The 14,694-nt window shown below is 39.2% G+C and overlaps 1 protein-coding gene across 3 annotated transcripts in view; it reads right to left on the reverse strand.

The window, feature by feature from the left end:
* SHROOM1 (shroom family member 1) overlaps nt 1-14,694 on the reverse strand; it is a 61,334-nt gene that overhangs the window by 3,084 nt on the left and 43,556 nt on the right. For all 3 annotated transcript variants that reach the window (XM_070739318.1, XM_070739316.1, XM_070739317.1), the window contains exons 4-5: nt 11,350-11,916; nt 8,023-8,182 (exon numbers count right to left, since the gene is read on the reverse strand). In XM_070739318.1, coding sequence (XP_070595419.1) covers nt 8,023-8,182; nt 11,350-11,916 — 727 coding nt within the window. The remainder of the gene's footprint in view (nt 1-8,022; nt 8,183-11,349; nt 11,917-14,694) is intronic.

A 14,694-nucleotide genomic window follows, 5' to 3' on the forward strand; every position in this document is an offset into this window, starting at 1 on the left:
ATCTATTTGTCAAATTTATCCCCAAATATTTATTTATTTTGTATTCTGCAGGCCTAATCTTTCTTCTAACTCTCTTTTGTTTTATTGCCATATTTTTTGTTAAGGTTCTTTGTTTCTTAATTTTTAATACTGCTGACTCTGTGTATTCCTCTATATTTTTAAGCAATATTTGTCCTGTTTCCAATGGTTCCTTCAAGAAGAATACCAGATTGTTGACAAATGCTTGCAGATTGTATTCCTCACTTCTTACTCTAGTTGCTTTGATGTTCTGGTTGCTTCTAATTTTATTCAGTAATGTTTATAATGTTAATATAAAGAGCAGAGATGACATTGGACACTCCCGTCGGACTCCTAGTCATTCCCCAGGAGTGTGTGTGTTTATAATTATCTTGGCTTTCTGGGAGGTGTAAATTATTCCTACCATTTGTTCGAATTTGTCACTGAATTTCATTCTTCTAATTAATCCTATCATGTAGTGCCAATTTACATTATCAAACGCCTTTTGCACATCCAGAAAAACAAGTGCTGCCTGTTTTTCTGGATGTGCTTCATAATACTCTAATATATCCAATATACATTGTCTTATTCCTAATTTGCCACATTGGTAAAAATCCATTTTAGTTCACATATATAATTTTATTTAATATTTTTTAGTTCTTTCCACCATAATTCTCATGAAAATTTTGTAATCGGTGTTCAACCACGGAATTGGCCTATAATTTTATATTTGGTTTGGCTTGGCACCTTCCTTCATTATCATAGAATCAGGTATTCTGGCTCTTAGGAGAGCATTGTTATATAATTCTAGTAACAAATGTTCTGCTATATTTCCTAAGTTTTTATAGAATTCCCCAGGAAAGCCATCTGCTCCTGGTGATTTATTGTTGTTCATTTTTTAAATTGCATTTTGGATTTCCATTAATTTGATTTCTCTGTTTAACATTATCTTCCTCTTGTGTTTGTGGTACATTTCCATCCGTTTAGTATTTGGTTATCTTGTCTGGTTCTGTTTGGTCTTGTTTATATAAATTCTTACAGTATTCTGAAGCTATTTCTTTTATTTTTTAATCATTGTGTTATAATTTTCCTATTTCCTCTATTATTTGGTGGGTTATTCTGGTGTCTTTTTCCTTCTGAATTTTGTAGGCAACCACCTGCCTGGTTTATTAGCATTTTTGAAAAATGTTTGTTTTGCAAGTCTAATGTCTTTGGCATAATCTTGTTGTTCTATTAGATTTAATTTGTATCTACATGCCATTAATGCCTTATCTTTCAGTTTCTTTTGAAGGTTGTATTCCTATTATTTTATGTCCTTTAGTGTTTTATTGTATAATCGCTACCTGTCTTTATTCCTCTTAGCTCTATAAGCTATAGTTGTTCCTCTAATACAGTATATGCTTTTAGTGTGTCCCATAGATTTTGTATTGTGGTTGGTTGTTTATGATTTTCTTCCAAAAATAGACTTATTTCTTTTGTGGTTATTTGTATGTACTGTATTTCTGTAATAGTCTTGTATTTAAAGTTCACCTCCTCATTTTCCCTTTTGCTCCTTGCCATATTACCACCAAGGGGTTGTGATCCACCCATATATTAGGGGCTATTTCCACTGACTCTATACTTTTACTTCGTTGACTACTTATTCATGCCATGTTTATCCTCGAATATGATTGATGTAGGGTGGAATAGAATGTATATTGTTTGTCATTTGGATGCAATAATCTCCATATGTCTGTTAGAATTAGTTCCTCCACCATTTCTTTAAATGTATTTGTCAGTACATTTCTTTTAATTTGTTTCCCTTTCCCAGCAGTATAGTCTTTTTTGGAATCCGCTATCCTGTTATTATACATATCTTCTGATAATTTGTTATTACTAAATTTTCATGTACTTGTTCATAAATTTTATTCTGATTTTTGTTGGAGGCATACATTGTTCTGTCCCAGTGATGAGCCCCCCCAGGAAATAGCCCCCACGCACTGATTTTACAAGATGTAAGCATTTAATTCTAATATTTTATGAGCAGTGAGATTTGTTTTAAAAATTCATAAAATCAGGAAATAAGCCTTTTTTGTGCCAGCTGCTAATTATTGTTCCCACAACAGGCCAGAGTTCAAGCAGAAACTAAAACAAACAGATAATTTCTTTGATCACACAGATCTTGTTCACGGGCTTATTCTGAGTTGTCAGGAAGACGGATATAATTAGTCCAAATTACCAGTTGGTAAATCATCATTGAAACAATAATGTTCAAGGGAGAAGTCCGAGTGAACAACTGGAATGAAATGAAAGTTGACTTCCTCACTGAATCGTGACGTGACTAAGCCTTAAATAATCTAAAGGCATGGCCAATTGTTCTACAGATCTATTCACACAGAGACCTCCTCTTGCTTGGCCATTCCTGCCTTCTGGCAGCTCCATGTGCCCTAGCACTCTTCTCCTCTCCTCCTCCTCATGTGCACCTCGGGAGGTGCAGAAGGCCCTGGTTGGCTTTCAGCCTCTCCAACCGCTTCACTATCGGACTTAGATGCCAGGTTCATGGGTCGATGGTACCATGCCACAACCAACTCTTGATCCTCAGGATCTGTGACCAGGTATGCGAAACACAGATGAGCCACAATGTATATATTCACCAATAATATTTTATCTTCTCCTATTTTTATTTCGATCATTACCTATCTTCCTTTAGGGGGTCTGTGTATATTTCTTTAGCTTCAATTTCTCTTCTCACATATATCGCTACTCCTCTCTTTTCTCTCTCTCCCAATGATGTGTATAGCTCTCCTAACTTTTGGTATTCTAGGTATTTTTTTTCTGTTTGTTTAATGTGGAGTTCTTGTAAACATATTATATCTGCTTTTAATTTAATAAATTTTGTGAATACTTTCCTTCTTTTCCCTGCTGTTTAATGAGACAATTTTAATTCCTTTTTGCATTTTGATATCCCTTAAAGTTAGTTACTTTTTTTGCCTTTGCTGCTGTTTGTGTCTTTGTCTTGACTCACCTTGCCTTTTGATTTTGTTCTTCAGATTGTTTGGGTTTTCCACTCTCTTCCTCTTCTTCTTCTTCCTGCCTTTCTTCCTGGCTTGTTGTCTCTAACTTTTCTCCACTATCTGTTTCTTCTTCTATGCCCAGGACTTGGTCATATATTTCTTGGACCCTTTCCATGATGTTCCCATTAACCTACCTCCCCTCCCATGAAATTAACATTCCCTCTGGAATGATCCACCTAAACATTATGTTTTTTAAATTTAAGATGGCAGCCAGAAATCTATAGTCCCTTCTTTGTTCTCACAGCCTTCTCGGGATCTGTTTTAATATATTAATTTCCTTATCTTTGTATGTCCATGATTCACCTCTCATTGCATACACATTATCTCTTACTTTCCTCCTAGCAAATCTAGTGTGAACATCCCTGGGCAAGAGGTGGTGTTTTGCATAGTTTGTATTCAATAGACTTCTTCTATCTTATTAATAATACCTCCTTTGTCTTTCTGCAATGTCTCTGCAATCAGCCCTGCCATTTGTTCTCCGAGGTCCTGATTTTTAGTTTCCGGTATATTTTGAAATCTTTAAAAATAGGAGGATCTATCCATTTCTAGATTTATTAATGAGTGTTCCATTTCTTTGCTAGTGTTTATCAGTTTCTGGTCCATCTTCTCTATTTTTCTCTAATTCTGCTTGGTTTTTGTTTCAACTGTCTTAATGTGTTGCTCATTTTTTTGTATAGTGCCCTGTATAGATTCCATTTTATTGTCTAACTTTGAAATATCTATTTTTAATTCTGTGTGATTTTGGCATATTGCCTCTTGTAATTTGAGCATCGTTTCTTGCACTATGGTTCATGTGGCATTCATATTCTGAATTACTGATATGCCCTTTGACTTTTCAGTAGTCAGCATTTCATCTATTGAAAGTTGGCTGGTAGGGGATTTATTCCTGTACCTTCAATATCTCTATTGTAATTGTTTTAATACAATCGAAAGTGGATAATAATATATAAAAATTCTACGATACAGTACAGTATTCAGTCAATCAGTTATATGAATTGTAGATATTATAAGTAACTTATGAAGGAGTACAATATATAAATACAATATCAACTGTAATAAAAGCTATGTAATGTTATTATATGTGATATGTATATTATAAATCTCTACTTAATTAAAATCTATTTACTCTATCTACTTTTAATCAATTATACTCCTTATGCTTATATTAGTACATATTAACTAAAAGTACCAAATAGTAAAAGAGGCTTTACAGTCTCCTAAGATCTATGTATATATATATATATCTTTATGTTAGTCCTATAGCACCCTTCTATCTTTTCTGTTTTCAGAAGTATTGATTAGTAGAAGGGAGGAAATCACAATTTGTAAAAATATAATGCCACTTAATATATAAAGAGATATGGCAATGACAGTATATACATGGAATATTTTCTAAACGTTAGGCCGAGAGGAGAAGGGGAAAGAGAAGAAATTGCAATGAAGCATTAAGAAAGAAGAAGAAAGGGGTTATATCAATGTTGATACCAATAAATATTAGATGAGTCCACAACTGCTCAGCTCGTTTTTGATTCTATCCTGGTTTCACAGTTTTTCTTTTCGGGTGTTTCTGGTTCCTTTTTTGCTCTGTCTGCAAATTGCAGAGTGAAGTGACCTTCTGGCAAAGGGTCACTCTGCAATTAATCTACACAGTCATCCACTTTTTGCACTCCTTGCTCAGTTTCTGATCTCCTATGCATTGCGACCTGCTGACTCTCTCTCTAGATGATTAAGAGGCATTCTTTTCTGATCCTCTACACGGATTTTATCTTGTTACTCTCCTCATCTCATGCTTTCTGGAATGACTTTCTCCCTCTCCAATCACTGCCTTCTCTTGGTCTTTAATTCAGCACCAATTTCCAACTCCTCCTTCTTTTTCTTGCCGCTGAGTTTCTTTTGGTCCTTGTAGTTGGGTCACCTTATTTCCAGTATTGTGAGAGTCTTCTTTCAATGAGTTAGATGTAATCTGCTAAGATTTTTGCTTCCACATTCTGTGTGGTATGTCGTGGCTTCGGATCCACCAAGTTGCAATGACAAAGATAAGTGTTTTCACGTCAGATAGGGAGGGTGCCCACCGCCCCAGCCTTTTCCTTGCTGTTGCCCAGGATGCCCCTCTTTCTCCACTTAGTCCTCCAGACCTTTGCACTTAAAGGATCTTCAATCACGAAAGAAAAACAGCTTCAAAGGACAGAAATTGTCCTTCTCCAGCTGCAGTGCCCCACATCACCACCAGAAGTCCTAGGAATCCCTAGCATTTTGATCCAACCAATCAGAGAGGACACACATTTTGGGAAAGCTATTATAAACTAACATTTTACTTTAAAATATTTGTCCTGTTTTTCTCTGTCACTCAGCCACTATTGGATGGCTATTTAATATCGGCTATTGCAATGCGCTCTACATGGGGTTACCCTTGAAAAGTGACCAGAGACTACAACTGGTCCAAAACACAGCTGCATGAGCTGTTATGGCTATACCTAAGTACACCCACATCACACCAACACTCCACGGGCTGCATTGACTCCCAATCGGTCTCCGGACACAATTCAAGGTGTTTGTTATCAACTTTAAATGTGGCTTGGGACCAGATTATGTACATGGCTTGGGACCAGATTATGTATGGGACGCCTCCTGCCACATACCTCCCAGTGGCCGGTTAGGGCCCACAGAGTTGGTCTTCTCAAGGTGCCTTCAGCTAGACAATGTCGGCTGACGGGACTATGTGGGAGGGCCTTCTCTGTGGTGGCTCCAGATTTATGGAATCAACTCCCCCCTGAGATCCACATGATCCCCACCCTCCTGGGCTTCCGAAAAGCTGTGAAAACATGGCTTAGTCAACAAGCCTGGGGCCGGTGAAGGACTCCATCTTGTCTGGCTAAATGGATATGAATGTTTTAATATTAAGGGTTTTAGAATTGTTTTTACTTTGTTTTATATTGTTGTTTGCCATCCAGAGTCTGGAAGGAGTTGGGCGGCCTATAAACCACAATAATAAATAAATAATAAATAAATATTTTTTTTCTTTTCTGAAAAAAATGGTACAAGAAAAGTACCGGTATTTTATAGTTTAAGAAGGTGAAGCATTGGAAATTCGTTACGGTCTTATAAAAGTGGACCCATAATCAATGTTCCCTCTAATTTTTTTCGGTGTGGGTAGAAACGTATAGTGTCTGAGCGGCACATTAGGTGAGTCCTTTGGGACTGGGTGGCATAGAAGCCAAAATAAATGAATGAATTAATGAATGAATGAATGAATGAATGAATTTTTAGGGCCTATATTTTTCCACAGTTGTCAGTGTCACCCAATTATTGCATAATTATTTGGGGCCCGGTTGGTGCCAGGGCAGAATAAGGCACTTTCCTATTATGTTATTATATCATTTTGGTTGCCTAATTATTGACATCACTAGCATACAAAAATTCCAACTAAAATTAACATGATCATCATCAACTATATTTTCAAATAGACAGTAATCATTTAACATCCAAACTTCCTAAGATTAGCCTCTTACAACAGCCATTGCAAATTATAAATCTTTCCCTCTAGAAATACCAATATGTATTTGAGAACTTTAAGTTTAGTCTATCATTCTCAGATCAAAAACATTAATTATCAACATCCAATATATTCATAAATGTATTTATTATTGTTGTTGTTGTTTTATGATTATGATTATGATTATGATTATGATTATGATTATGATTATGATTATGATTATGATTATGATTATGATTATGATTATGATTATGATTATGATTATGATTATGATTATGATTATGATTATGATTATGATTATGATTATGATTATGATTATGATTATGATTATGATTATGATTATGATTATGATTATGATTATGATTATGATTATTTATTAGACTTGTATGCCACCCCTCTCTGAAGACCCGGAGTGGCTCACAACACCTCGGAGCAGCTCACAACAGGCGTTCTCTCCCTCTCTTTCTCTCTCTCTCTCTCTCCCTCTCTTTCTTTCTCTCTTCTCTCTTTCTCTCTCTCCCTCTTTCTCTCTCTTTCCTTTCTTTCTCTTCCCCTCTCTCCCTAAGGCAGAGGTGGAGGCAGAGAGAGAGGCGACAAGGAGCTGGGCCTGGGTGACAGGAGGGTGACGGCGGGTGATGGCCAAATTCGGGCTCCATGGCCACACACACACACACACGGTTTTGGATCCAGTGACAGCAGGCAGTAAGGGGCTGGGCCGGGGCGGCGGGCCAGTAGCGGGAGGGCTGCGGTGGGCCAGTGGCTGGTCCTGGGCAGCGGGGCGGCAGCAGGAGGGCTACAGCAGCGGAAGGGCCATGGCAGGCCGGTGGCTGGGCCTGAGCAGTGGGCCGGTAGTGGGAAGGCTATGGCAGAGACGGAGGCAGAGGGAAAGGTGGCGGCAGCAGGTGGTAAGGAGCTGGGCCTGGGCAGTGGGGCAGCGGTGGGAGGCCCTCAGTGGGCGCCGGCCAGATTCGGGCTCCATGGACGCACCCCCCTCCATGGTTATGGATCAGGTGGGCGGTGGTAAGGGGCTTACTTACCTCCTTAGCTGGCGAGCTGAACAAGAAAGACCGTTTGGCTGCCAGAGTTAAAGGGGCGGGTAGGAAAGTGGGCCTGCAATTGGCTCTTTTCTTTCCTGCCTTTACTAGAGAGAAACTGTTACTGCCCTATGGTTGCAGAGCAGCAACATTTCCAATGGCCAATTGGTTGGACCTCTGCGCGGGAGTTGCAAACTCCTGTGTGGAGGTCTCAAACCTCCTGCACTATAGCGCACAGCGCAGTTTAGGGATAACGCTGCTCATAATTCCTCACCTGATGTTCTGACAAAATGGCTTGCCCCCTCATAATTTTTGCTTTTAAGTAAATATATTTTCAACAGGATTTTGTTCATTTTTTTCCCAGTAACACAATATGCATTTAGCACAAAATATTTCTATTTAATTCAAGGGAACTTTCCTGTGAGTAGACCATTCAACTACTTACTTTCCTACTTGTGATTCTGTCTACGTCAGGAAGACTTTCTTTATTGGCATTATTTTCATTCATGATTTGATTTACATGAAACAGCTCCTCTTCTGTTCTGCATCCAAACTCATTTGCAGTTTCATGATATGGATCTGTTCCACACTCATTGCTTCTTTGGCTGCAAAAATGAAACATTCAGAACATTATCAACCAAACCATGTGAAAAGCAATTAGCCAATAGAGAAGTTATTATTCAAATAAATGGTTTAGATTATTCTAGATCATTTTTCTTCCAAGCACTTAAATTAATCCTTAAAAATATGTACCACATCCACAATCCTACCTAATGCATATCAGAGACAGAAGGATATATGATTGTTTCAATATTTCCCATTACAACATAGGTATGTTTTGACTGCTAAACCACTGAACAATATTGAAATCCTTGCTTTCCTAATGTAGCATATAATTTTTAGTGGACTTATATGGCTGCCATTGTGCTAGCATGAGCCAGTGAAAAAAGAGAAAAGGGGAGAAGAAATTTAGTTCTACCCATGATGTGCAGCAATGTTAAAATGGCTGATGAGCTAAATTGGCTGCTATCCAGGACAATTGTAGAGCAGATGTAGACAGCGGGCCCATTGGTCCAGCCTTGTAAATAAATGTTGAAGACTAGAGCTTTCAGGGGTTATGCTGCTGGTGTAATCAAAATGTGAGAGAAAGAGTAGGGGGTAAATGAGGGGAGAACAAGGAGACAAAATGTGAATTACAAAGAGCCTTGTGGAAGGGAGTGGCTGGAGACAACAATTGGAGAGTACGGTTGAAGTGACTATGCAGAGAGGTTGTTGCTTCCTAAGTCAAAAGGGGAAAAGAAAAGTTAACATGCAATTTACTGGAGGAGGAGGAGAAGCAAAATCCCAGAGAAATGATACCTTCACTCAAGACTCAAGAGGAGAATGATGGAGATGGTTGGCTATGGATCTTTGATGAAGTTCTAGTCTTTGGGGAAGGATTGCCATCATTGAAAACTTAAATATACTTCCAGCTCCAAAAGAACCCAGTCAACGGTGGCACCCAATATTGCCTATTAATTGATAGGTGTTTATAGTGAGAAGAGTTCTGAAATAATAATTATTTTTTTGGCTGCCGATCAGTTTCTGGTCACAATTCAAAGTGTTGGTTATGATCTATAATGCCCTATATGGCATTGGACCAGAATATCTTCGGGACCGCCTTCTGCCGCACGAATCCCAGTGACTGATTAGGTCCCACAGAGTTGGCCTTCTCCGGGTCCCGTCGACTAAACAAAGCCGTCTGACGGGACCCGGGGGAAGAGCCTTCTCTGTGGCAGCCCCGGCCACCCTCCTTGCCTTTTGAAAGCTCCTGAAGACCCACCAATGTCGCCAGGCATGGGGAAACTGATATAACCCTAGCTACTATGGTTTTATGTATGGTCTGTTAGGCTGTGTGATTGTTTTTCTTTTATAATAAGGGTTTTAAATTGTTTTTTAACATTAGATTTGTATATGGTGTATTGTTGTTGTGAGCCACTCCTTGTTCTCGGAGAGGAGTGGCATACAAATCTAATAAATTAGTATTAGTATTAGTATTAGTATTAGTATTAGTATTAGTATTAGTATTAGTATTAGTATTAGTATTAGTATTAGTATTGCAGTCTTGGGATTGAAGCTAGTACTATAAGGTTGTATTTTCAAAGTTGGAGGTAATATCACGGAAAAAGATAATATCAGCAAGAGAGGAAGAGGACATCCTATAAAGGAAGAAACAAACATGCACCATGCAGTTCCACCAGATGGCAATAGCAATAGCACTTAGACTAGTTATGTGCCACGTCACAGTGCTTTATAGAATTCTCTAAGCAGTTTACAGTCAGCATATTGGCCCCAACAGCCTGGGTCCTCATTTCACCAACCTCGGAAGGATGGAAGGATGAGTCAATCTTGAGCTGGTCAGGATCGAACTCCTGACAGTGGGCAGAGTTAGCTTGCAATACAGCATTCTAACCACTGCGCCATCATAGCTCTTAGATCCTACATGCACATTAAAAAAAAAATAGGTTGACTGTATAAACACCAGACATTTCTGTCAAACAATTGCCAAAATTCCTTGTAGCATCACTGCAAACTATCTGATCCAAGATAGGGTTATTTATTCATTTATGCAATATATTTTACTTTGACTGAATTTCAGACCTTCCACACACAAAACCTGAACTACTGAACTACAACCCTTCCTTCAGGATAGTCCTTGGAGAGGGGCGGCATACAAATCCAATTAATAAAATAATAAAATAAATAAATAAATAAATAAATAAATAAATAAATAAATAAATAAATAAATAAATAGTGTTATATATTTTAACAAATGCTGTATTTCTGATGTTCATGTAAAGACAAAAACAAAACTCCCAAAGAATCACAAATGTTTCAGTCAAATTTGTTAGCAGAAACAAATACTGCCAGACTCCTGGTTTTTTTGGGTTTTTTTTGCCATATTATCTGTCTGGAACCCATACCACATCTCAGACATCAACACTCTTGAAAATGTCCAAAGATATTTCACCAGAAGAGCCCTTCCCTCCTCCACTCGAAACAGAATATCCTACGAAAATAGACTAACAATCCTGGGCCTAGAAAGCCTAGAAGTACGGTGCCTAAAACACGATTTGAGTATTGCCCACAAGATCATATGCTGCAACGTCCTACCGGTCAATGACTACTTCAGCTTCAACCGCAACAACACAAAAGCATGCAACAGATTCAAACTTAATACGAACCACTCCAAACTTGACTGTAAAAAATATGATTTCAACAATCGAGTTATCGAAGCGTGGAACTCATTACCGGACTCAATTGTGTCAACCCCTAACCCCCAACATTTCTTCCTTAGACTCTCCACGATTGATCTCTCCAGGTTCCTAAGAGGCCAGTAAGGGGCGTACATAAATGCACTGGTGTGCCTTTCGTCCCCTGTCCAATTGTCTTTCCTTTCTTTCATCTATCATATATATTCTCTTCCTTTCATATATCCTCTCCTCTTCCTTTCATATATCCTCTCCTCTCCTCTATTCTCTTCCTTTCATATATCCTCTCCTCTTTTTTTCTTTTTCTTCCTATGTATTTGTGTATTGGAAAAATGAATTAAATAAATAAATAAATAAAAATAGATTAATGTGGCTCTCCACTGACTGTGCCTATGACATTCATGCACCAAATTATTTTTTCCAGTTGCAAACAGTCCACAGAGTTGTTAACATCCATTGTGCTGCACACATCTATCCCTACCCTTACATTCGATTTAAAGTTCCGTGCTTCATAAACTTACTCATTTAATTGGACAGATTGAATTCCCCCATTCCTTCTGTGAGTCCTCCCTATCACTGAAGCATTCACAGGAAAAAGGCCTTCCATGAGATCATAAACAGTCTTTCTCGAGGGATGGGGCATGAGGATATCAATCAGGGATCTGTCTTCCGCAATAACCTCAACTGCAAGATGACCATTCTTTTGATCCTGCTGAGATTTTGACTGAGCTATGGATAAAGCTGCATCTTGCAATGAAAATTGATGCTCCGGTTCATTTTGCGGAACTTTTAAATTTGCAAATTGTTGACTCAAAAATTGAGGTCCTTCATTGTCTAATGGGTTTGTGCAGTTGTCTGTCCTCTTTTCCAATTGATCTGATGCAGCTTCTTCCTTTTGGTACTGACATTGGGTTTCCCCAGGATCACTGGACACTTCCGAGTTTTCACTTATTTCTTGCTTCAGCTGAGAATTCTTACTGTTTTCTTGGGAGAACGAAGACAATTCAACTTCTTGACTGTGAGTCTTCTCTAAGGATTTTTTATCGTCTTCGCTGTCTGCACAATCTTCTTTCTCAGACGCGGAAAAGCTAGAACAAAAAAGTAGATACAGAATTACACAATTCTACACACACTTCTTTTTTTTTTAAATGATATTTCTTATGAGCCAATGGACCAACTGGGTTTACATGTGTTTACATACAATAGTAAGTCACAATATAGTTTTAAATCTTTTCTTTTCAGGCTTTCTGTAACCTAAACTGAGCTGCTATTTATAAATAGTTACTGATCTCTCTGCTACCTGTTGATTGTTAATTTTGGTTTAGGATATTGTAATAAACCAAATATTGTGGTTATATCCTCAGACTTCTTTAGGTGTCATTTTTCCAAATTAAAAAAAAAATGTTTTAGAGTTACACTACCATAATCCCCCCTAGCTACATACTAAATAGTATACACATTTTATACTATAATCAGAACTTTAAAAAATTTAATAGCTTTCCCCAGATATTATTAATTTGGAAACAGTGTTGAACATTTCTTGGGACAGTCTTAAATTCTATTTCCCATCTTAGCTTAATCCATCCAAACTTAATACCATAAAGTTGTGAAGGGTGCAAACAATTCTATATAATAGCACTACTGGAATATAATACGAAGTGCCATAAATGCTTCACATTTCTCAATCACGTCCTATTGGGATTAGTATTTTTTAAAATAAAAATAAAAAACAACCCAAACACCAGAAGTTAGTTATAAAAATTCATCTAAAGATGTACTTGTATGAATTAATTTAATAGTACTCTTTTGCACCAATTATCCAAGGACAGAGATACTTGATGGGACCTGTGGATCTCAAATGCCTTGTTACTATTTACTGTATACTGAGTATTATATTGGCAGTTCTGTGTTAACAAAAACCTCAAAACAGAAAGATTCAGGGTTAGTGATTTCTGACAGTCTCAAAATGGGTGAACAGTGTGGTCGGGCGGTAGGGAAAGCAAGTAGAATGCTTGGCTGCATAGCTAGAGGTATAACAAGCAGGAAGAGGGAGATTGTGATCCCACTGTATAGAGCGCTGGTGAGACCACATTTGAAATACTGTGTTCAGTTCTGGAAACCTCATTTACAAAAAGACATTGATAAAAATGAATGGGTCTAAAGACGGGCTACAAAAATAGCGGAAGGTCTTAAGCATAAAACGTACCAGGAAAGATTAAATGAACTCAATCTGTATATTCTGGAGGACAGAAGAGAAAGGGGGGACATGACCGAAACATTTAAATATGTTAAAGGGTTAAATAAATTTCAGGAGAGAAGTGTTTTTAATAGGAAAGTGAACACAAGAACAAGGGGGCACAAGAGGTTAGTTGGGGTAAAGATCAGAAGCAACGTGAGAAAATATTATTTTACTGTAAGAGTAGTAGATGCTTGGAACAAACTTCCAGCAGACATGGTTGGTAAATCCACAGAAACTGAAGTTAAACATGCCTGGGATAAACATATATCCATCGTAGGATGGATACATCCTAAAATGGATATACAGGAAATAGGAAATAGTATAAGGGCTACCACTACATGGACCATGAGGTCTTTTTTTGCCGTCAATCTTCTATGCTTCTATGTTTCTACTGACACCTAACCATTTCACAGTTGAAGTAGTCAGAGATGAGACTGAACCCCTTTTCTTATTAAAACACTGCTTTATTTTGTAAACAAGTTCACGTGTTTAATTCCTTTATCATTTTAAACGTTATATTCAAAAACTGCTGAAATGCTCAAGTCAGAAGAACTCATCCAACAAAGGTTCTTTAGTTCGCTTTCATTATTTTAAACCCATTTCTTGCTTTAGCTTTAGGCTTAATAATAGTGGCAAATATTGCTTGGGCTGCAATCAGTGTACTGCGTCTTTATAAATAAGCATGGGGGTAGGTGTTGCAAAAAAGGAAATTTATGTTCGGTTTGTGCATGACTAAGTATAATAGTTACACTCCCCTTTTTCAGATAATTTGGAAACTTCATCAGCCACTAACCTCTAATGACATATACAGTGATCCCCCGTTTATTGCGTCCCCAACCATTGCGAACAGGGTACTTCGCTATTTTTCAACCCGGAAGTAAACAACACCATCTACGCATGCGTGCCATTTTCTTTCTATGGCCACGCATGCGTAGATGGTGGAGTTTGCCGGGCAGATCAGCTGCTGGGCGGCTTCCCTGGGTCTTCCCCCTCTTGCCGGGGTTTCCCCTTTGCGTGGGCGGCGGGGAAACCCCAGCGCCGCTTCCCAGCTGAGTGGCGCGAGCAACGGCGTGGGCGGGCGAAGGGCGGGCGGTGGGCGCTCGGACAAGCAGCGGCCGCACCAGCAGCAGCGAGGAGCCAAACATCCGTGTTTCCCCTTTCTGTGGGCAGCGGGTTTCTTCGGCTCCTCGCTGGTCCCCAATTCCGCCAACATCAGGCTCTCCACACGCCCTTTCGCCGTAACACGAGAGCCTTCCGAAAACTCTTTCCGAGCGCCTCAGAGCAGCACCCCCACCCCTCTTTGATTCCCTCAACCCGCCCGGCCCCTCGCTCCCCTTTTCCACACGCGCCACCCAAGAAACGGTTCATCCCGTCTGGGCTTCCCCCCCTCCTCTTGCTCGCTCGCGCTCTCGTTTCCTCTTCCCGCCGCCGCATTCGGAGCCCGAGAGGGGGAAAGAGAAGAATGGAGAGAGCCGCGCGCCGGAGACTGCCCCCGCTCCCGCCTCAACAGCAGCCACGGGAGGGGAGTTGCTGCAGCTGCCCCCAGACTTTCCACCAAGCCCAATACCGCCAGCCCACATGCCCGCCTCTCCCCGCGGCTGAGGAGGAGCGAGAGGAGCAGCAAAGT

This window comes from Erythrolamprus reginae, chromosome 2 (assembly GCF_031021105.1).
Source record: "Erythrolamprus reginae isolate rEryReg1 chromosome 2, rEryReg1.hap1, whole genome shotgun sequence".
Lineage (NCBI taxonomy): Eukaryota > Metazoa > Chordata > Lepidosauria > Squamata > Dipsadidae > Erythrolamprus > Erythrolamprus reginae.